Genomic DNA, 24,261 nt, shown 5'->3' with positions numbered 1-24,261 from the left:
GCAAGCATGGTGGCATTTAAAAAGCTAAGATTGCTATTCACATCTGTGTGACCAACATACATATGCTTATGTACGTACAAATGTGTGCAAACACAGGCAGACACACACGGAGGTGAGATACAGACAGACTGACAATCAGACTAGGTCTAATTGGAATTTAATACCCTTGTTAAAATGCTCCAAGCAATTAATACATCCCAGAATAAACAACTTGAGACATATTATCATAATACAGCCTCGTTGAACATTATGAAATCAATTAACTTGTTGGAGCACTTGTTCAGGGTATAAATTTTAGATATAAATGAATATATTAATTAATACAAATGAATATATTAATTAATACAGTTAGGACATCCTCAAGCTTTTAAAGGTCCTGATCTTTCCACGCTTGGTAAATGAGAGAGAGACCTGAAGACCCTGTTAATGGCAGTTTTGCGAATATGGAATATTGTTGTGTTGGATAACAGTGTGCGTCCGTCTGTCTTTGCCAGCAAGTGGGCAAGTGTTTCTTTGACAAATCTCTGTTCCAGCACTTTGGGGGCTGTTAGCGGCAATTTCTGTTGTTTAACAAATCAGGAAGCTACGGAAACAGAATGAAACAAACCCGCTTTCACGGCAGCCAACACCACCGCGTTTCCCCGTCTCCTACGGCGGAGTCTTTGGTTTTCCCTGAAATCATAAGGACATTGAGAACTGACGTGTTTTAAGAAAAGGATTTTTTATTATTTATTTTTAGCTTCCTGTCATGCCATTAAACGGGTCTTTCCTCAGGGTAAAAACTGAAGTCGTCCTCTTCCACATGTAAACTGAACTTTTAGCTGACATTTGAAGCAGGAGGGAGAGAGGGGTGCGGGGGGGGGGGCGGCGCGGAGGGTTAAACAAATTTTCAGTGAAGTAGGATCATGTTTTTCGGTCCTTCTGAAAACTACATAATCTTCCCTTATTTTCACTTTCTCTAAGTCGTGAAAGGGACTTCGGTTCATTTTAAATCAGCAGCCCGCCCCGCGCGCCCGAAAACACCCGCAGGCTCCCGGCGAGAGAATGAGACAGGAGAGGAGGCGAGGGGGCGGCGCGGCGCGGAGCAGAGCCCGCGGCCCCCCGGGGCTGCGCGGCCCCCCAGGGGGCCCCGGCGCCTCGGCAGGGATGCGGCGCCCCCTCCCCTCCCCTCCCCTCCCCTCCCCGTCCCGTCCCGTCCCGTCCCGTCCCGTCCCCGTCCCCGTCCCCGTCCCGTCCCCGTCGCGCCGCGCCGCGGGGTCCCGCCGCCGCTCGCCACGCAGGTGCGGGGCGACCAGCCGACGGCGCGGCGCGGCTCGCTGCTCTTATAGTGCGCACTCGGCGCGGCTCTCCGGGCCGGGCCGCGCCGGGCCGGGCCGCGCCGTCCCGGGCCGCGGGGCCGCCTTGCATCACCGCCGCGGCCCCCCGCCCCCCCGCCGCCCGCTCTCCCGCGGCGGCTATTAATAGCATGACATCAGCCCGGGACTCGCCGCCAGAGTAAATACCAGCGCTGCCCACTCGGCTATAAAAGGGGGGTGATGCAACCGCGGCGAGAGGCAGAGGCGCGGCGGGCGGCGAGCGGGCGCTGCTCTCCCGGCGGCGGCGGCGCAGCGGGGACGGCGCAGCGGGGACTGCCGCGGCCGGGGCTGCCGCGGGGCAGGCGCGGAGCCCGCTCCCTCCGCACCCTCCCGGGGCTGGGAAACCGGCGGCGGCGGCGGCGCAGAGGTAGGTGCGAGCGGCGGCAGCCGCGGGGACCCCTCGCCGGCGGGGCGCAGCCCGCCCGCGCTGCTGCCCGCCGGGGCCGCGCAGGACCGGAGCGCAGCGGAGCGGAGCTGGGGCCGCCGCCCCCGGCCCGGCCCTGCCCTGCCCGGCCGAGCCCCCCGCGCCGCTCCCGGGGGCAGCCGCGGCCGCGGCCCCGGGGATGCGCGGCGGCGGCGGCGGCGGCGGCGGCGGCAGCGCGGTGCCGGGGCGGCGGCGGCGGCGGCGGGCGCGGAGCGGCGGCGGGCGCCGCGCGAGCCGGCGCGGGGGGCTCCGTTTTCCCTCCGCGCCGGTGGCTGCGGCGAGGCAGAGCCGCCGCCGAGCTGTTTGTTGCCTAATCGAGTCCGGCGTGACACAACAGAAAACTTGCTCGAGAGAGGGAGTTTCCTGCCCCGCGTCGGTCCCCCTCGCAGCAACAGCGTTTGAGGCGCTGGAAGCCAGCAGAGGGTGGCTCGGGAGCGATGTGGGATGTCAGAAAGCTTAAGGTCAACCAGCGTGCACAGAGGTTGTGAACTGTAATTGCTCCTAATGCTGTTTAAGATTAACCTCAATGGTTATAGGGGTTTATTGCATCAGCACCGGAGGAAAGGGAATTCGTGTGAAGACATAAAACCAAGAGGCTCAGTCAGCCATCTACAGCTCAGCAAAAGAGAGAAGACTTATAGTAGTCGTTTTTAATATTAGTATTAGACAACAATATGCTGAAGTAATAGAGCTACGGACTTCACAGCTGGGGACCGCATCCTGAAATTAAAATATTGGCAAACGAGATGTAAAAGTTCAATGTAGGTGGAAGACAAAAGAACAAACAAAAAGTAGGGGGAGGACAACTCTCTTTAAAATTGCTTGAACCTGCCAGAATTTGGAGGGAGACATTAAGAGAAAAGCTGTTAGCTGTAAAAGTATAAGGCAAGGAAGCATTAACTCACGGTGGGAGTGAGCCGTGCCTTTACGGTCCAGGTCTGTGACATGTTCAGCGCCTTCAGCTCCCAAGGATCGCGGGGGCGGTCGGGACAGCCTGGAGCCCGGGGCCACGCACTCCCCTGTCTGACAAAGCAAAAAGCAATAGTATCAGAGAGGCCCCAGTGTGGTCACACTGTAAGGCTAGTTATTCTTATTCCTGGTATTTCCCCAACTGTTTTAGGTTCTTTACAAACCCAGAGAAAATGAGACACTGCTTTTGGTAGCTTATAGACAGAGATAACATTTGGACAAAAACTGGGAGAAAGGAAGGGATAGCAAACTGTTGCATTTTTTTAATAAGAAATTCTAATTTTTATTCTTGTAAAACTTTTCTAAAAGCAGAACTCTTCCTCAGAAACAGGAAAACATCTACCTTACTGCTAAGGAAAGGAAATCTCTTTAGCCTACTGGGTAGCTTTGACATAAAGCTGAGTATTTTTATTATTTATGCCATGGTGAGTCCTACGGCTCTCAGTGCTAGAGGGGAACCTTACTGTGCTAGACACTGTCCACAAGCCCTGCTGCAAAGAGCCCCGAGCAGTGAACCGGCAGCATGTAGCCCCATGAAATGGGACCTGGCTGATGGCAGAAATCCTCAGATGAACCTCAGCCCCCCAGTAGGCCCTCCCTTCCCAAAGTCTGAGTCAATAGCGATGCCTTTCAGGATGTCGGGAAGGTCAGCAAGCTGCTCAGGCAGGAGAGCAGCAAGTTTCTATAGCCAAGGACACTTCCATCTCCGTGCTTCCCCTGCCGGTGGGCACCCTCCCACTCCCCCCCCCCTTTTTTTTTAAACCCAGGAGAGACCAATTAGAGTAACTGAGAATAGTATAGTATAGTATAGTACTTATTGGTGCCCTTAGCACTAATAGAAATCCAGTGTGAACACAATTTTCTCAAGCACTTGGCTAAAATATGAACATGGTTTCCTCTGGTGAGGAATATATGAATAAAGGAATAAACCACCAATGCTGGAAAACTGTTAGCCCAACTGATTATTTTTAGGCTGTTATTGTTAATTTAAGACTCCTGATTTGAGTCCATTAAACAGAATTAACTTTGTCAAATGAAACCATCACTAGCAGCCAAAGAGACTGACGGCGAACATAGCCGAGGTTTCTTTAGCTACTAGCAATGAGGGGTTCAGCACTGTCTGGAAATAGCCTGTTTAAATGTGTTGAATGGTTGAGTGTTGGTAAATGGTAGACAATGTTGGGAGGAGTTTAGCTGGAAATTATAGGGATGTTTCTGACTTGTTGGAAAAGAGTAACTGCTTGCTTTCTGAGATTATAGGATTAAAGCGTATCAGTACTTTAAATGTGACTCATGAGCAGGGGCTTTCTGAAGAGAATTACATAAATTTCCCAAGGCCTCTCTGAATAACAAATTGTTCCAGATAATTTCCCCATCTTTAATAACTAAAGGTGAAATCCTGGCCCCACTGAGGTCGACAGAAAAACTCCTTTTGACTTCAGTGGGTTCAGGATTTTGCCCCCAGAATGTGGGAAACCTTCAGCTGTTCTGTGGTCGCTGAGGCTGAAAGCGAGGGGACCCGTGCAGCCGCACAGTGCCGTTCTTTACCAACAGGCAATTCGCTGCACTCAGGCTTTTATATTTACCTCACTTAGCAATGAACCAGATTCAACTCTGACTTGCACCAGGGTGGATTTACAGAATGCTTTTAGATAGCTCTGAGCAAAATCCATCTTTCTGTCAAGGCACATGACCCCCAAACATTTCTTGCTGTGTTTCAGAGGTAGCGCACAGGGAATTGTATCATGCTGGGCTGACCGTGCAGAAATTTAGCTTAACCCACATTGCTACCCTGAGGCAACTACTTGCTTACCTGCATTAAGTTAATTATGATTGACTTTGCTGTAATTATTACAATTTTAATCAAGAGTAGATAGCACATACTGTAATTACCCCAACAGCTATTAAAAAAAACAAAGAAAAAAAAAACCCAGAAACCTGCAGCACAATGAAGAAAAGGAAAAACAGTATGGTAAAGTCCAAATGAAGACAAGTTGCTTTATGAGTAAGGGGAGTGATATAATCGGATTTCCTATGGCTTTGCAGCTTTTGTCCCTCGGCCCAGCCCCCTTAGGACACCCCTTCTGGGCAAGGGACAGTGTGTGCCGGCAGGACTGGCTGGGCTGCCTGCCTGGGGCGCCCGTGCCGTTGGGTGGCTCACTGCTGCTCAGCTCTGCCTGCCTCTCCCTCAGCCGGGTCATCGTTTTTCACAAAATGTGTAGGGGACCTCTCTCCGTCTTCCAAATTTGGTTGTCCTTGCCCAGCTGGCTGAAAAATAAATGAGGATGACTAAAAAGAGGAGACCGGAGAGCACTGTCGGCCAGGTTCATTTCCTTAGCAAAATTGCTGGAAATAAGGGAGATGTTTCTCCATGGGTGTCCATTAGCATAACTCCCCTGAAGTCTCTTCAGTTACACTGTTTTATATCAGCAGGAGATCTGACCAAAATGTTTAAGAATTTAAAACCCTTGTGGAGGGCACTTGAGGACAGTTTCAGATTTTACAAGAGCAAAGGAATGAAACAAATGACTTCACATTCTTTATGACTTCTTCCCCCCAACTCAGCCTATGCTTTGAAACCCCATCTTCATGTTTGTGTCAGCTCCCTCTTTAGGAGTTTATAACCAGATCTTAACAATCTTGTGCAAAAATGAGCAGGATAATTTTTTTGGCAGGTTCTGCTCGCACTCAGAAAACTTCAGCTTCGAGTAGAGCTGCTCTAGTTTTACCTAACGATAGCTGAGGTCATACTCTGCTCTGTCCATTTCATGCTGGAATTTGATGGTTTAGCTCTGAGGATGGAGAGACTCTTAACCTAATGCTGTGTTTTAAATAATAGTAATATTTGCCACACATTACCAGTGTAAAGCTTTACAGCATGTATATATAAACACTTTTTCCATCTTAAGTTTCAGAAAGATCTGGAAATTGTGTGATATGCTAATATTATTAAATACCAAATTGAAGTTAACCTAAGGCAGAAGTTTTTGCTAGTGATAAATTCTTAGCTGCTTGACTCCAGTGAGAGATGGGGATATGTAGGGAATGTGGGTTGAAACAATGCAAGAAATATAGTCCTATTTCACAGTTTAAAATATGCCTCTAGCAGATGGTTTTTGCCTTTCTAAAGTTGTTGAAAGACTATTATTATCTTTTTTTTTACCTTTCAGCAAAATGATGGTCCAACACTCTGGCCAGGTATCTGCATTAGAAGTCAGCGCCTCCGCAATTGTTCCCACTTTGTCCCCTGCAGGGTCACTGGGGTTCGATGATTTCACAAATTTAACCCCACTGGTGAAAGAGGAACTGAGATTCGCCATTCAGAATAAGCGTCAGTCCCACAGAATGTCTTCTGCACTGGACACGGTGACAATTTCTGAAAGGCCAATTGAAACATCAATCATGAAAACAGAGGTATGATTCTTTAAATTGCCTGTCAATGTGACTGATTAAATCTCTGATAAAATTTCACCATAAGACCAATAATTATATCAAATATAGACAACCTGCTCCACCATCTAAACATGTTAGTATGTTCAATCCTTCAAAGCCTGTTGCTTGACTTTTTCTGTAGGTGCTTTTGGAAAGCCCTATGGTATTTCTCATTTCAGTTAAGGGCTATAGTTGAATATTTTATTTTTAATTATGAACCGAAGGACAATGCTTTACAGTGATTAGAGCAAGCACTAACCTGGTTTCTCTGCCTGCTTGTGGCTGAACTTGGAGTAAGTCACTACAGTTCTACTTCAGTGCGGACAGTCCAGTAGGCCCCATGTGGGCTGTACTGAGCTAGATGCTGCTGTGCTTTGTCCGCGCTAGTTTTTTACTTTAATAGTCTCAGTGAAAAAACGTCTCTTATAAAGTGAGGGAATCGACTAAGTTAGGGATGTGTCTGTACGTTGGTTTAAATCAATTACTGCTGTTGCTCTTATCTTGAAACTCCTGAGGGAAAAAAATAAAACTTAGAGTGTCATCATATATCCCCTTACCTGTCACAGAATCACAGAATGGTTGAGGTTGGAAGGGACCTCTGGAGATCATCTAGTCCAACTTGCACTGCCTTTAGCTCCCTGCCTCATCCTGGCTTTCATCTTCCACTCTGCTCCCTGTGTTCCTTGCTCCTTTTCCTCCTTGCAAAACTCGGAAGAGATGGAGGTGTAGAAAGTACCCTGGCCAGTGTGGGAGAGACACTTGGCAATTTTTCTGAGTACCATTGATTTAAAATGAGCCATCACATGGATTGCATCCATTCAAAGTCCAGTCTGTTTTTTTATTGACAATTTTAATGGAGTTACTACCATTTTACTGTATTGCAAGCAAGGTCAGAACCATGTCCTTATGTAACTCATGATGTGAGTGCTAACAACACTACCTGCATTGTTTCTAAAAATGCAGAAGTTATCAAAATACAGATGGAGTATTTACTGTATCTTACTGATTGTGTGTGTCTGTTTTTACTGGCTAGTTTACTCCTGAAGAGGATGAAAGAAAAAAACGGAGAAGGGAAAGGAACAAAATCGCTGCTGCGAAGTGCCGAAACAAAAAGAAGGAAAAAACAGAATGTTTGCAGAAAGTAAGTCACTAGCTTTAATTTTTCTTGCTCTTTTATCCTGCCATGATCTGAATAGATAGTACAGTAGTACTGTCATAGCAGGAAATGCAGGAGGATGTTACCAAAATCTCTGCAAAACCTTCACAATCTTAGCTGTATTAACAAAAAAAAAAGTGAACATACTATATATTAAATCAGACCTGATTAAAACTGGAAGAAAGTGAAAGCATGGCAGGAGTGGAAAGAGATTACTGTTTCAGTGACCAATCTTTTCTATGGGAATAACATTAATTTGAATGTGTAAATTGAACAACAACAACAACAACAACAAAAAAGAATCAAAATCCCATTTCCCAAGCCTACAGACACCCACAAGTAATCTCCAACTTTCTTATGAAATGGGTGATGTAGTAGCTTAGCTTTGAGATTCCATCCTAAAACCTCAGTAGTGGCTTCACCTGGTCTGCCATGAGGTGAAACTAGATTACAGCAGCATCAGGCCTGTCTTTATTCCTGTATCCAGGGGTAGGGAAAAAAGTTGTGTTCTTACTTTGTTAGCTTAACATGGGTTTACAGATATGTGACATGACATTCCAGGGAGTTAACAGGAGGCATACATAATTTTGGGTCAATTTTGACCCCAAAAGTTCAGAGTAACTCTGCAAAAGATAGCAAGATTACTCTGCATGCATACCATTGTAAATGAGATCTGGATTTGGTTTTGCAACTTCTGTTACGCCTCTAAAGGACAAAGAAGGCAACTGTGAATCTGTTTTTCAGACTACAATAAACTGGGGGATGCATAGTTTCACCATTACAGGACTCTAAGAACCTTGTAATTGCTTCCTCAGCCAGCCATATGTTTTCTCACTGATAAAAGACTGCAACTATTAGGTAAACATTACAATCAGCTACTTAAAACACTCAGTCTAACAGTTGTGTCTGTACTTTCTGACTAGGAATCAGAAAAGCTGGAAACTATCAATGCAGAATTAAAAGCCCAGATTGAAGAGCTAAAGAATGAGAAGCAGCATTTGATATACATGCTAAATCTTCACAGGCCCACTTGTATAGTCCGGGCACAAAATGGAAGGACACCTGAAGATGAAAGGAATCTCTTTATTCAACAGATCAAAGAAGGAACATTACAAGGTTAAGTGATATGGCAAACATGGAAATATTTATAGTATATTTTTAACAGCTACCAGAATCCATGGAGGATCTGACTTAACATGTAGGATTCTATTAGTCAAGAGCCTTTAGGAAGGGCAGATTGCTTTCTTAAGCAGAAAGAATCATTTTGGCTTGACAACAATTCTTCCCCTTGGATGATCTGGTCTCAATCAAATCGAAGCGTCTTCTGCCTCAAATATAGGTTTTGCACCTGTCATACTTGCTGTTCCTAGGAGCTACAGACAACAGCTTCAGAAGTTTTAGCTCTCTGCTAGTATACAGTATCTGCACTCACGACATTTGTGCTAGAACACTATGACTTGCAATGATGCATGTGGTACAGACAGCTGTGCTGGATGGACGCTACCTTTCCTTATTGCTGGTGGGGAAAGCAGACTAAGAGTGTTTTTTTTCAGGTTTTGAAGTTTCCAGGAAGATGCTTTCTGGCAGAATGTACTGATATGTAATACTGCATTCTAACCAAACACGTATGTGTATACACACACACACACACACACACACACACACAAAGCCTTTAGTTCCAACTAAGCTTTGTAATTTTTTTTTCACAACACTTGTGTGGGTTTTTTCTGTGACTCATCTCAGAGACTGAATTTGAAAAGTCTGGTAGGTGTGACAAAGAAGTGTTTCTTGCAGAACATCCATGTAGCTAAGTTTGTGCTTTATGAGCTGGAACCCCACCTACTGTCCTTTGGGGACTATAATTTTTCTTTGAGTTGCTGGAGAGCATTTTGTACCACCACTTGGTGACTGGGTGAATTGGACCCTCTGGAGAGAGGAAACTAACTATGAAGGTATTTTGATAAAGGTTTTGCCTGAGTAAAGAACTGCAGGACTGAATCCCAGGCTTGTGAATCATGCAAAAAAAAAGAAAAAAAAAGGCATTTTAACCTAGGATCTGATCCTGCAAGCCTTAATTCGTGCTTCTAAGCCTCACTCAGAGAAGAGGTTCTATGGACTTCAGTAGGTCTGGTTATACAGATAGCTCTTATAAGGGCATGAAAAAGCTTTGTCCATCCTTGTCAGGATTATTTCCTATTGCCTGATGATTCAGAGGGGAAAAATATGATTGCAGTTATTTTATTTTACATTTGAGTGGTGACTACAGTCAATCAGAAGTGTTACTTAGAATCTGAAGAAGGCAGGAGTTTTGATGTAGTGAATAATTGTTTTTATTTTTTATTAAATACAAACCTTAGTTGTTTCTGAACTGGTAGAAGAGCTGCTGGACAAAACAGTTGAAGCTATGAGTGTTTAAATTCTGATGTTTCTGTGAAATTCTCAGATTGTTTAATCCTATAAAATATATCCTTACAATTTTCTGTAAAAGAAAATATCCTTATTTATCACTAATATCCTAATGAGTAAAATTAATAAATACTGCAAGCAAGATAAAACTGAAAACACAAGTGTTGTGCTGTTTTTTTGCTTTTATCTCTTGGTGTTTAATATTATATATTCCTAAACTTCAACAGCTGTATTTGAGACACCACTATTTAAAACCCTTATCCTTCCTCTTTTCCTCGGATGAGGTGCTGAGTATCTTGAGTGATTGGATGCAGAGATTATACCTTCCAAAATTTCGTATCTTGATCAGTGGTGTCTAACTGCTCAATGTCACAATTTAAGTGAAGCAGACAATAAGAATGGAGCTTACAGTACATAATATTTTACACCAGTTATGCAGTGTTGAAATTGTATTTTTATTCTAAAGGCTAAACTTAAAGATACCTCAGCCATAAGCTTCTTACTTTGCAAGTCCCGGTTGAGTATATCAGATATCATACCTGATCCTTATATGATCTTTATATTCTGCAACAGAACTTCTTAGTACATTTTCCTAAGATCTGGATATATTGTAATGTCCTACAAACTATATCATGTTTGAAAGATATGTACTTCATGTGTTTGAAAAATGAATGTATTAAAAAGACAACATATTAGGTCTGATTCTGTCCTGAGGATCCACTTTCTTTCTGTATGTTGGAAGCAGCTTCCGTTGACTTCAATGAGAGTTTTACTAATGTCCTGTAGGCTGAGTTTGGAGCCTCTGCTGCAACTTCACTGGCTTAGAGGGAGTGACATGGGGAATCAATGGGGCCAGTTGTTTGTCAGACAACGGATGTATGTGAAGCGTGTTACAATAGCCTCGCCCAACGAACGTTCATTGGCATTTGACTTCTGTCATAGGGAAGTACAAAACCGAGGCATCATCACGATATCATACTCCTTGGCTTTGCCCTTTGTGTATCAAATGCCAAGAGACAAAAGAGTTTGTCTCCTACGCTGTTGTAAAGTGTTACCGCAGAGACTAGAGTATAATTGCGGATTTCGTGTCTCTCCTTTAGGGAGTTTGTATGGTTGCTCTTAACCATATCACTGCTGACGCAGGCGTCATGCTTTTGTTGCTCAATGTTATTTACTTAGCATGCCAAATGTTAATATGGTACCACTACTATTGTCAGAAGATAATTATTTTTATTTCTTTAAATGTGCAGCCATAGCTGCTTTTTACTGTGTGTGTGTGTGTGTGCATGCGTGCGCCTGCACGCTAGTTTAGAAACAATGGTACTGAAGTTAATTTGACTATGCCCAAGAAAAGAGCGTTTAAAAAGCTAGAAAGGAGCAATATGTTGCATGAGTTTTCTAAAACTATACTTTATTCAGGAGAACCTTTAAAATGCATTAAAAGCAATTTGTTTTCTATTCTCAAGTTTGTTTTGATACTTTAATAAAAATAATTAATATATATTTACTCATGTGTCATTTAATTCATTCTAAGTTTCAAGGTCCAGGTTCATTTTCTTAGAACAGCACTATGATATTAAAAAACAAACCCATTTAATAGTTTTTCAACAATAAGCTTCTTATAAAGTGAAACTGGTACTGTTCACTGATCCTCAGGGTATAAACAGAGTTTTGTTATTGCAAGGTTGATCATGAATACCAGGCTAATTTCTCATTTGTGGCTCAGAGGTTAGATTAGGGCACTGGAAGTCGTAAATCCTACCCTTGCAACCAGCCAGCTGATAGTTATTTCAGCTTTCTGATTACCTGGGGTAATACTTTTGAGGGCTGCTGTAAAGTTTTAATGTTTATAGATTGCTTTCAGTGGTCAGATGGAAGGTACTAAAGAAGTATAGCATGATTAGGAGCTTTGTTTTGGGCGCGTGTATGTGGGGGGGGAAGCATGAGGAATGATGAACAAAATGTACTATCCTGCTTTTCCAAAACTAAGTATCTACACCCAGACAGAAGTCCCTGTGTTTTGACAGCCAGCGGCGTGGACCAAAAATTTTGGCTCGAATACTTTGCACACAGTCATAACTTGTAATACAGAGGTCAGATAGAAGGCCAGGAGCTCCAGGGACCAGGAAATTCATTGCAGTATTGCAAAATGTAGTTAAAAATACCAGTTGGAAGGAAGACCTAGGTTACTATGAGCCTGGCAATGCTGAGAGTTCTTTTTTCCTGTCAACAAATCCATTTACAGATGTGCAATCTCCAAATGTGTATTCACCCTTTCATATATTCTCCTATACCTGCTATCAAATTTTAGCTTTGAATACTTAATTCGCTTTTAATTTGGTAAATTTATAAATCATCTGCCTGCCTTCTAAGTTGTCTTCTGGTTGTCAACACAAGCTTGTCTTAAAAACCTTATCAACAGAATTAGGACTATGAATTCCTGAATTGATATTTTATAATATTGCCTTTAAATGGTGTAATCTGAAACCATCTAATTGTGCATGTAGCTGGTCTATATGTCATATTCCTAATAGCATCATTAGTACTGCTTGAATTAAAGATGACCTTGCATCTTCTCTGTGGGTCACACTAAATATGTGTGTGTACAGGCCCATGCAGATCTTAATGCATGCTGGGCTTTAGGCTGCATGTTCTTTAACGAGCATCTACTTTTGTCTAGTTCTTCTCTTGATGTAAGTTAATAAATAGCGATATTGAAGGTAGGTAAAGCCAATGATTTACACTAGGCTAGAAACATTTAATGAAACTGAAAGGTAACATATTTAAATTGATAGTAATGCTTCTACCTGGGCTGATCTAGAATTTAAAGTTATTGCCTAAGGGGTTGGCATTAAAATCGCTATGATTATTAGTTTTGTAAGAGAAACAGAGTAATGAAAAATGATTTATGGGTAATGAAGATAAACAGTACAGTTGTTAGTAACAAAAGAGTTTAGAAAATGAAATCTACTTCATCTTAAAAAAGTCTGACTCCTGAGTGGCAATTGTATCTCACATCCATTTTTTATTTTTTTATATTCTACATCCCATGAAGCAGTCTCCTGGACTAGGTACCATCAAGTCTCATTCAGTTTGCCCATTCCCATGTTTCTGTGTTTGCGCAGTGCCCCCAACTGGAGACCCTGAGAAGCACATGATAAAGGTGTTGCTCCTAAATGTTAACCTACACAGAAATACTTAATAGCATTCTTCATCAGCTTATAATGACAGCAATATCATACTTTTGTTTAAACAATAGACATCATTCCTTTTTAAAGTGTAGCTAAGATAAAGAGTGACAATATTAAAAAAATCTTCGTACTCGAAGCTCAGCTCCCTAGTGGACACACTGAGTCAGAACTGCTGACTTTAGTGATAAAAATAGTTATTTACTAATTTTCAGTCCTATTAGATCTTCAAAGCCAGCACAGTCAAAGGAGAATACACTGGATTCTATTCTTGATGCAGCATCAGTTCTGACTGCGTATCTTTATTATTGCCAACAATGATGCATGAACCGAAAAAAACCTACTGATTTTCAGACCCCAAGCTCTCAGTCAGAAAATTGATTAGACCCGTGAAATGAATAAATGGAAAATGGAAACAAACTGAGAGCTGAAGTTGCAATCCTTTTTTTTCTGCTTTTGAGAATTTAACAACTTTATTATATATCTAAATATTTGTATATATATATATTTAACAACTTTTGCAGACTGTGCCAAAATAATTGGTGCACCACCATATCCACTTAGACATTGGGTATGTCTACACAGCAAATAGTAGTGTAGCATAGCAATACTTTTATACAAACTAGTTCAGTACCAGGAACACCCTAGTGATGACAGCAAGAAGCTCAGCATGTGCCAACTGATGCCCCTGAGCAGGTGAGCTCTGCATGTTGCTGGCATCTGAGGTAGCTCATTTGTAGGCAGCTCAAGTGTCATTCAGCTCTCAGGTTAGTGCACCTTCTGGACCTGCCTGTCAAGTAGCTGCCTGGATTCCCAACAAATGGCTCTGCCACTTCAGACCAAAGGTCCATCCAGCCCTGTTTGCTTTGTACAACAGTGATCATAAGCAGATATCCACGGAAGAATAAAAACAGACCAAGCAGACATGACACTTTTGCTGGGTGCTCTCCCACATTCTGACTATTTTCAGCTCAGGAGTCACATTAATGCAACATGATTCTTCTAGTTAGTAACTTTGAGTAGCTTTTTCTCTCAAGTATTTGACTAGTTTCTCATCTACAGTAGCTTTTGGTGGTAAGTTCCATTGGCCTATTGCCACTTACAAGAAAAAAAGCTCCTTTTGTTTGTTTTGAACCTGTCACCTTAGCTTCACTTACAGTCCTTCTTCTTGAATTGGAAGAAGCAATACTTATCCATCCTCTCCATGCCATGCATAATTTTGTACCCCTCCACACTGTTTCTTCTTCAGGAAGAAAAGAGTCCCAGCCTGCTCAGTCTTTTTTTCATCCGGCAACCATTTCACATCTTTGACCATCCCTGTTATCCAGCTTTTCTGGGAAAGGACTGTATCTTTTCGAGTTCTAATATGTGCTTTAAGACAAGAGGACCAGAACTCCTCACAGTATTCAAGGTGTAGTCAAACCATGGATTAATACAGCGTAGTCATGTACGCTGACGCATGTAATGATGTACATTATTCCTTTCCTAGTAATTCAAGATTTGGTTTGCTTTTTTGACCACTGCCAACAGCACTGAGTTGATGATGCAATAAAACAATCTATCAAACCCTAAAATCTCACTCCTGAATAGTGATGGTAAACTCAGAGCCCAACATTTCATATATGAAGTTAGGATCAATTTTCCCCACATGCATCACCTTATACTTACTCCATTGAATTTTGTCTACCATTTTAATTTCCAGACAGTAAATCTCATAAAGTCTTTCTGCAAATCTTCTCAGACTGCCCTTATCCGTACTCCTTACTATCCTGAATAATTCCGTACCATTATCAATTTTCTCACTATACTGCTCACCCCTTTACCAGCTCATTTGTGAAAATGTTGAACAGTATAGGTCCCAGCACAGATTCCTGTGGAACTGCACTGGATGTTCTCCCTCTGCTAAGAGAACTCATTATTTACTCCTACCCTCTGTTTCCTATCTTTTAATCAAGACTTGATGCATGCATATGCATTTTCTCCTATCCCATGGCTACTTAGTTTCCATATAAACCTTTGGTGAGGGAATTTATTGAAAGCCTGTTAGAATTCTTCATAGACTACATCTGCTAGATCACCCTGATCCACCTGTCTGTCCACCCTTTCAAAGATCTCCAAATGGGTCTGTAAGCCTGAATTTCATTTCCTGAAAAACATGTTGAGTTTCTCCAAGTAGACTGTATTTATCCAGGTACCTACTGATTCATAGTTCCTTTATCTTAATTCCCATTTCTTTGCCTGATACAGATGTCAGACTGACAGGCCTACAGTTCCTTGGATCATCCTCCTTTTGTAAAGGTCAGTGACACATTTGCCACACTTCAGTCTACAGATACCAAGGAAGATTAAGTGAGAATGAGTTGCATGCTGTTTTTAGTAATTCAGTAATTTTTCTCTGTTTTCTTTGAATTCTTGGGTGAAAACCTGATTGGTTAGTGTTGATTTTTCTCTAAAACTTCACCCACAGTCACTTCAGTTTCAGACTGATCCTCTGCTGGCTCCCTTCACTGAAGAGCTGGGATTCCTCTCTTTGGACCCTGATCATCCTTTGGCACTAGATTGTCTAACAGACTAATTATTACAAATATATTTGAAGGATGATTTAGCATTTATTTCAATTTCTTTAGCCACTCTATTCCCTGGAACTGCTTCTGACAGGCTGCTTCTGCCCTAAGCTCTATCTCTAGTATGTCTCCTATAACAGGGCCTTCGTCATCCTCAGAACACATTTGGAACTTTTAGAGCCTCTGTAGGCCACTCCAACCTCTCATCTGGTATTAAGGAGCCATAACGCAGGTAAAAATCTTATTGCTGGATTTCAGTCCCTGCCCTGCTGTGTGACGGAATCACACAAACCACCCAATACCTCTATTTTTCCATCTGAAAGACAGGGATAATAACTGGTACCTCCCTTTCTAAAGCACTTTAACATCATCAAAGGAAAAGTGATTTTTTTTTTCTCAACCAGAAAATTGTGCAGTGTAAAAAAAAAAAACGCTAAAAATATCCTCCTTTTGAGAGCTTATCTCAATTAAAAAGTTATAGCACTGCCACTCTACCTTTCATACCAAGAAAAATAAAATCCCTTGCTTTTGAAGACTGAATCATTAAGGATCTTTACAAGATTTGTTCCAAATTGCAATGAGTTACTGCAAAGCTTTTGAAGAGAGAGGTAAATTTTTATTGCCACATTATTACCATTTACATTAAATTCTTCCAAAACCCCTGTATGAAATGGGACTCCACTCCAACCCAGACCCATGAATACATTTATTTCGTTCTGGTTTTCTTTCTATTTTTGATTTTTTGTATTCTTTGCCTTTGAGAGCAATGTTGACACTATGGAGATAAACAATTCATGAGTCAAATATATTTTAAAGAGAACAATTCCTCTAAAGAAAATAAATATAACCATAAATTACCCAGCTTACAGTGGAGTTACAGGCTAGTTCAGAGTGAAAGAGGACAAGTCAGCATTTGGCAAATTTGTAGTTATGCCCTCTGCATATGACAGGTTTTGCAAAAGAAAGATCTTACAGGTAGTTAAAAAACTCACAAGAATAACATGCTCCCAAAAATGAATAATAAAGGAGAAAACAAAATCTAAATTCTATTAGATAACATTCAGAAACACTCACACAATCCAAACTAAGAAACCCGATTAGAATGGAGACCCTGATCCTGCAATTGTCTGACTGCAAAGGATCTATTTTATGTGCAAAATTTACCCACAAGTAGAACCAGAATATCCCCGTCAAGACTTTTCCTGGACAGCCAGAAGACACGTTCTGTTGGTACAGCATGTGTATGCTTCACTTGATGCTTTTATCCAATACCTACTGCAGTCCAAGTTCTCAGGCCATTGACAATTGCTCGGTCAAGAGCTGAGAGCAGAACAAAAGAAAATAGTGGAGAAAAACTGAGCATACAATAGCCCCTGTGCTGAATGGAGCACAGCTATCTTTCATTGGCTAAAGCACAGATCCTTCCTCTCCCTGGCTTGGGTAAGCAGAGTGCTCTGATGCTGGAACAGCAAGAACTTCCCTTCTTGTTTATATTTACTATAACCATCAAAACCGAACCACTCAGGGCTTGTAAATCGTAGTAATTCGTAATTGTGTAAATTCCTGTGGTTTTATCAAGCATTCTCAAAGCCCCAGAGCCAAGATGTATGGGATGGAGTGAGAACCTCATTCCTCAGGATCATAGGGAAAGCCCTAGATACATTACTTCTGTATATTAAAAAGTTCAGAAACCAGGAAAAAACAAAAGAAATTCAAAATACATTAGGGTGTTAACATTTCATGTTTAGAAACAAATGTTCTGGAGTTTTCAGTTTGTTTGCTTGATTTTGGGGGGGGAATTTTTTTAAACAGGATTTTTTAATGTCTGGGTTTGGTCACACCACATTCCTTTGCTGACAGCGAAACCGTCCTCAGACCAAGGAAAGGGCGAGTAGAAAAAGTTATCAGTGCTGACTCTCAAGGGTTATGAATTTTAGTTTCAAATAAAAAAATCCTTAGAATTAATTGCAAGAGAAAGAAGAGATTCATTTAAAATTTTACCTGCCTTTCAAATAATGCCATGCCCCTCTGCATCTAGCTAAAAGCAGTGAGAAGCACTCTATTTTACACTTATCTTCTGTTACTTTTATCTGAATTTCTACAATATATTTTTGAGCCTCCTACCCCTCTGTGGACTGACCCTCCACTTCACATCTTTCCAGAAGCTGTTACTCAACTGAACAGAATGTTCCAAAGCTGGTTTATAGCACACAACATAATAGTCCCCTTAAAAAAAAAAGAGAAACTATTCCACAGGAAGCTAAAACAAATATTGAGTTCCACAAATACGTATTCAAAAGCAGGAAATGCCAGTGTTGAGGGTGCAAGCAGAAGTTCAACCCTGCTGTCTTATGCGTATGATGAAATATCTTCTAATTGCATGAGCGCTTATTTCCAAATAAGATAACATACCACATTTTTCATACTCTGTGTGTGCAGTAGTTTGCACAGTTCTGTATCTAATGCTAACAGAATCCTATAAGAAATTGTCCACACAAATGCTCGACAAATGAGATGATTGAATTCTTGCTCTCGTGTACATGGATTCACAGATATTCTTAACTAGGAGCTATTTATTAACGAAAACTGCAGCTGCAACCTCAGAGAAACAGGTATCCACACATCTAGGGTTCCTGAATGGAACAAGGGACTAATCTGAAAGTCTGTGTAGCACAAAGGCATCACATAAGTGATAATTATACCCTAAATAAATGTCTAATTAGAAAAGGTGTTGAGGAGGCCTTGGGGAAAGTGAGTCTTGCCGCTGGTAACGCTTTCAGTCAGTGTAAGAGCTAAAGTCTTATCTGTAAGACATAGTATCTGAGTCCTCTTCAGCACAGGTAAGAATTCTGTAAAAGCATTTGAGAGGGGCATGGTAAGCTTGCCTAGGGCAGAACAGGTCACTGTGGCAGAAGCCACAGATGAGACCTGAGCAAAAGCTAACAATAAACACATATCTTTCTTCCAAACACCCAGTTCTTTCTTCTCTCGTCCTCACCCCGCTCTCTACACTGCAGACAGTTCCTCAGATTCTCCTCAAGTCTCCTGGACACAGGCGACCATGGCAGCAAGGGCAGCCTTTAGCACAAATGAAGAAGATAACTACTTCTAGCACCAGCTCTAAAGAGACAGTGAACTACTACTGAGCCGCATCAGCTCTTAGCATCAAACACTTCTTTATGGGAGACCTTCATGCAGCCACCTCCTGTCATCCTTCCACCCTGAGCTCTCATCAGCAGCTTCCTTTTATTGTGTTTCTGAACCCTGGGCTCTGGAGGCTGCAGACACCCTTTCCCAGAGTGCATTTGGGTACTGAAGGTGCTCATTTCAATCAGATGAGCATCAAGCCTCACACACCCCACTTGGAGGCAGAACTCACTCAAGGGTGAGATGGTGTGATTTCTAGACAATGGGACCCGGGAGAGAGTAGGTGCAATCCCACATTTGCCTAAGGCATCAGTGTACCTATGGCCATGTGTGAGCAGCTGAAACACCTGCACAATGAAAAAAAGTGTATGAGAGATTTGCATGACTGGAGGGAAAATGATAAGGGGCTCGACAGAAGGATAGATTTGAATGATTCTCTTCTTTGGTTTCTCATCTTTCTCTCCCCTAGAAACCAGAAACTCCAGCCTAATGAGTATGGCACATATGACACATATTTAAATTCCAGGGTAACAAAGATACTTTTCATGCATGACAGTAAGTGCATCAGAGAAGGAGGACCTGTAACCTGTCAGAGGGCCATTTTTTTTATCTCTTTCCAAAAATACAGTGCCATCATTTAATGACATTTGAGGTATTTCATTGTTTTTTCAGACACTTTAAGGCGCATTTAATTGTCTTGCAAACTGAATTGTCTGTGCAGTGCCCTACTAGCACTTATGACTGCTGGGACAGTTATTTAGTGACAACCTTCTAAAGCACGGGCAAGCTCATTCCGGACACTGTGAGCTCAGACATGACAACGCAGTGACCACAATACCCTGGAAACTGGACTCCATCTAAAAGTTGACTCGTCACACGCAAAAACAGAGCAAGTTAGATTCTTCATAACTGACTTCTTCTTTCTGAATGTTCATGGACACTGAATACAAGGTAGGATTCCATTCTCTTCACCAAGCCTCTACTTCTCTTCACAGGCATATAGACAGTGTCCTAGGTGCTGAGAGTGTATCCACTTAGGTCAGGTGTTTCAGGCCGCTCCTTAAGCAGTCATTAGTGTACTACTCCTGCACGTGAATGGAGAAAGGATATGAATGTCCCAGGGACAGGACAAAACATCCTACCAAAAAACCCTGCTAGTCTTGATAAAGAGCCCTGTGATTTTAAAGAGAAATTTCAGTGTCTTCAACCTAGCCTCTGCTGTGTGTGATCTGAATAGTCACCATGGAAGAAACATTTGAGCATGAATTCCTTATGTGAGTCTTCTAAATATATATGCAGCTCCCAAATTACTAAGAAATTGCACATATATATATCTCCGTTCAGAAGAGTGCTTAAGTAAATGTGTAACCCCATGAACGATATCATATGTACCTGTGAACAAATGGCAAAGAAATTTCCATTTTTTTTCTGCAGATACTTAAATAAAAGTATCTTGAATTTTAAAACTGCTGAGTACATCTGGAGCCTGATAAGGCCAATGGAAACTGCAACTGCTCTGAGTTTTTAAGGAGCAAGCTACTTTTATTTAGACACCACCAATCTCAAAGCGCTTTTCAAAAGTAGGGAGGTAATATCTCTTCAGTATGTTGAAGTGAAGAAATTGTAAAAGGGAAGTGATATCATTTGTCGATTTGCTACCTACCTAATGCCTCTGAGACTAAAATACTGTCTTATATTTAAGCACTAAAATATGTATAATAATGTACTGAGTTGTTTTTCTTGTAAAAATTTGTAAATTTGTAAAAATTCTCTTTTTATTTTGCTTAATTCTTCATTGTATATTATGTACATATAACTATATGTAAGTATACCATTATTTATTCTCCTGCTAAGAAAAATAATAAACACAGGGAAGGCAAAATGCTGCCTTGCTTCCTCTGAGGAAAGCCCTACCTTCAGTGGTATCTTCTTGCTTGGACCAGAGGCACAAAGTCAGGCATTCTGCCTCATGGATGAATGCATATATATTCATACACATAAGCTAGCTCAGAAAAGCCCAGTTCATTGCCAGCTGTGGTGCGAGGCCAATGAGTTGTGCGTGCTCTCAGAATGATGCCACACTAGAGCCCGATGGTTGGACAGGCAGGCAAGCATCTGCTCAGAGCATCTTGCTAGAAATAAGCGTCTGAGCAGCTGCACAGACTGAGGATGCAGGTGACAAATCCTGGTGTTCATGCAGAGCCAGCAGAACAGAAATTTAGGGTTAGGCACCAGAGAATGGGGATTATGAGGACTTCAAAGGTGCTCAAATCCTTTTGGGGGCCTAACTCCAAGTAACAAGAAATCAAGAACTAAAGAGTATTTCTAAGTAGGGATATGTACGTGCATTAATAAGGAAACAGAAGGTAAGTGTAATGCTCAGTTTCCTTTAAAATGAGTTCTATGTAAAAGACTCAGTTAATGTTTTTAGGTCACCCTAGTAACATGACCAACATTACCATAGCAGTATCTTATATGGAAAGACAGATCACTTCAACTTCATGAAAAGGTAATTCTACTTCTCTGAGTCATGGTAATAAATCCATGCTTGTGGAGTGAAACGGACAATCACCAACTATCTTGAGCTCCCAGTGATGTCAGGTTAGCTGAATATTCAATATGCGTAAATTTCAAAAAAAACAGTAAATGTCATGCTTAAATTTATGATCCCCCAAAGGACAGCATGTTCTGAGCAATTAGCACAAAATTATTGCCAGAGATGTGATATATGAGAATAAATAAAACTTTAAAAAGATACAGATGTTAAATGTGTATGTGCCTTCGAGAATAATGTTAAACATTTAAAAATAACCTCTGTGATTATTGGTGCATTTAGATTTTATAAGATCTAGGACTCGCAGAGGACTCTGGTTCTTGTTCTGTGCTATACCACACGTGCTCCAGATCAAATTTCAGGGGGAGGTCTCTTTTGTCTCTTCCAGACTTTTAGTAAGAGTGCAATGGGCTAAATTCAGAAGCAGTGTAGCCATATGCATCTCCTCAAAATCTACAGGTCAAATTCAACAGTGTCTAAATAATGGTGAGAACTATAATCCTGGTGTCTGAGAGGAGCAAATCACTGGCTTCAATGGTTATCCTTCAGAATATGTAAGATGAGAATCAACTTGCTGGTAATAAACTGTTCACAGTTAGGTGCTGGTCAGAGTGATCGGCACTAGTTTAGTATGCACTGGCTTGGAAAATGAATACAACATTACCTTCCCGATGGCAGAAAGCGGCAGCATAGAGGACAGTAGCGGCAAGTGTCAATGAGAAGCACTGTGGCAGTAGGTAATAAATTATCCCTCCAAGCTCTGAACTGTATGCATCTACCTCCTCAGAAGATAAGCCACAATTTTAAACTGAAAAACAAGTACTGTCCCATCCTGAGATTGTCACAGGAACTGTTCTGGCAAGGAAAGCCAAAGGTCAATAGGGAAATGAGGCATTTCGCTTTCATTCTGACTTTCTGAATAAAAAGAACTAGGACTTGTTACAGTAAAGGTGAGAAAGGGTAGAAAACTACATTTTCCTTCTCTGGCTCTTCTCCTACCCTGAGCTTGTCCTAGCCTCCCCTCTTTGTCTGGGCCCTTCCCCTACCACCTCCTTATCGAAAACCCAAAGCATGAGCACCTCTGTCAACGCAGTCTCCTGCCTGCTGCTCCCAGGACTCCCAGCTCAACCCAGTGCGTTACCAGTTCCCTCATACCCCACCACACATCCCAGTGCTGCTGCTGCGCTCGGTGGCCGCTCTATAGCTTCTGCTGAGAGGCTGAGTGCATTATTAATGGCATTTATTCTAATAGCATCTAATGACCAGCCGGTGATGACACAAATAACAGGGGAGTAATCTTAAACAGTTTTCCCCAAATATATATGTTCTCTTGCCACACTCCTTCCTCTTTAGCATCTCCATTACACTTGTTTTGCAAGTTTGCTGAGTGCTGAATTAGCTCAAATTACTGCATTTTATCACATACTCCTCTTTTAGGAATAATTTACATACAATGAGAAACTTACTTACACCACAATTTAAGTCATTGTTAAACTTGTCAGTATGCATCATAATAAACAGTGCCTAGAAAACACATGTTAATTCATGGCTTTCTTGTGCCATCAAACACCACACAAACACACAGTAATGGACAACTCCGTTCTGAAGTCCTAAAAACCCGCCTAGAAAACACAGTTAGACTGGGAACAAAGGCGTGTTGCAACCCCCAATTTACGAGTGAGGACCAGGCAGAGTTTTTTACTGCTTCTTAGGGTTTGATCACAAAGTGGTTTTCTTATTTTAAAAGGATGGGAAGCTCAGGCCATGAAACTTGCTGCGAGATCTTTAGTATTCCATGGGTTCTCATTAAGTGGACCATTTCATTACAAAGAGTGATAACTGTTTTTTTACTTAAAAAAAAAATCCCTTAATAAAAAAGGCATGAGCAAAAGAGTGTTTCAGACTCCTGACACTAAAACCAGCTTTGCTGGTTTTTACAATGCTAGTTTTAATTTGCAGTCATCTCTGACCGCTACGTAACTGTGTTCCCAGTGCACATGGGCAAACGAATCCCAGTAATGTAAGGCTTTGCAAGGGCAACACACTAAGCTTGAGGCTGATTTCTTAAGCCCTGGAACAAACAGAAAGCTTCCTATTACCTCATCTTTCACCACCCTGCTAAGAAACAAACCACAGCAAAGTTCTGCCCTTCAGACATTCAAAAAGTTTCTGGCCAATCCAGATTTTAATCTGGATAGTTTGTGTTTAGTTCATCTCCCAGAGGTGGGTGCAATTTTCTCACTAACATATATCAGAGACATTCTCCTGCCTATAACTTTTTAGATGGCTACATAGACAACTTGTGAGCCAAAATCATAGACTGAAATTGAACAATCAGTTCAGAAAAATCTGAAATAAGTTTTCATAAACAGTTCAGAGGTAGACATTCATAAAGAGAGGTAAGAGGAGTTTCTTTGACTCTACTGTCATGCATCTCCATTTACTTAATACAGCAAAACATAGAACTTTATTGTACCAGAGTAAAAATAAGGCAAAGGATCACTAACATGCCTTTCAGGGACACATTAGCAATATCTATTGAATGGAACGATACATGAAACCAAAGTTTGGGGCTGGGGTTTAGATCCTACATCAGTTGGTAAAGATGGGAAATTATGTCCAAAAGCTACCTGTTGATCAGTTATTCATGTATGAGACCATTTAAGACAAAGGAAAATATGTTCTGCTTTTCAAACAGGGGAAAAGTTTATAGCAAATATAGCAAATAGCAACATAATCTGCACATAAAAAGCACAGAAAAATATAAAAAGAAAGAAAAATTGCTGGGGGGGGGGGAGAGAAATTAATTAACATTTCCAGAGAGACGATTTCCCTGGTTTACCCTCACTTTTGATAAAGTGATTAAAGATCAGCATATGCAGCCTTTGGCAAAAAAAATAGTTTCTTGCATCTCTTTTGAGTGAACTGCTGGCTGGTTCAGGAGTTAGACTCTGAAGAAAGTTCATGACTGGCTTCTCTAAGAAAAATAGTTGCCAGCCATAGGGATGAAGATACTGAAAGGAAATAGTAGGGACTCTGGACAATTAGGAGGGAAGAACACATTCT

The 24,261-nt window shown here is 41.7% G+C and overlaps 1 protein-coding gene across 4 annotated transcripts; it reads left to right on the top strand.

The window, feature by feature from the left end:
- The first annotated feature begins 1,575 nt into the window (after positions 1 to 1,575).
- On the top strand, positions 1,576 to 11,249 carry ATF3 (activating transcription factor 3). 4 transcript variants are annotated; one of them, XM_067293082.1, is made up of 4 exons: positions 1,576 to 1,722; positions 5,919 to 6,162; positions 7,214 to 7,321; positions 8,260 to 11,249. In XM_067293082.1, the coding sequence occupies exons 2-4, from the start codon at positions 5,923 to 5,925 to the stop codon at positions 8,455 to 8,457; spliced, it is 546 nt and encodes a 181-aa protein (XP_067149183.1). In that variant the 5' UTR covers positions 1,576 to 1,722; positions 5,919 to 5,922; the 3' UTR covers positions 8,458 to 11,249. The 4 variants fall into 4 exon arrangements, with proteins under 4 accessions (XP_067149183.1, XP_013805323.1, XP_013805324.1 ...); XM_013949869.2 differs by lacking the exon at positions 1,576 to 1,722 and adding an exon at positions 1,984 to 2,260; XM_013949870.2 differs by lacking the exon at positions 1,576 to 1,722 and adding an exon at positions 1,984 to 2,540.
- The last annotated feature ends 13,012 nt before the right edge of the window (positions 11,250 to 24,261 follow it).

Source organism: Apteryx mantelli, chromosome 3 (assembly GCF_036417845.1).
Source record: "Apteryx mantelli isolate bAptMan1 chromosome 3, bAptMan1.hap1, whole genome shotgun sequence".
Taxonomy (NCBI): Eukaryota; Metazoa; Chordata; class Aves; order Apterygiformes; family Apterygidae; genus Apteryx; species Apteryx mantelli.
The sequence above is the reverse complement of the archived record's forward strand: the minus strand, read 5'-3'. Positions and strand labels throughout refer to the sequence as shown.

Coding starts and splice junctions, on each gene's coding strand:
- ATF3 (XM_013949868.2), top strand. CDS start 5,845: ATGCCTCTAGCAGATGGTTTTTGCCTTTCTAAAGTTGTTGAAAGACTA. Junction 6,163..7,213: donor CATCAATCATGAAAACAGAG/GTATGATTCTTT, acceptor TTTACTGGCTAG/TTTACTCCTGAAGAGGATGA. Junction 7,322..8,259: donor AAACAGAATGTTTGCAGAAA/GTAAGTCACTAG, acceptor CTTTCTGACTAG/GAATCAGAAAAGCTGGAAAC.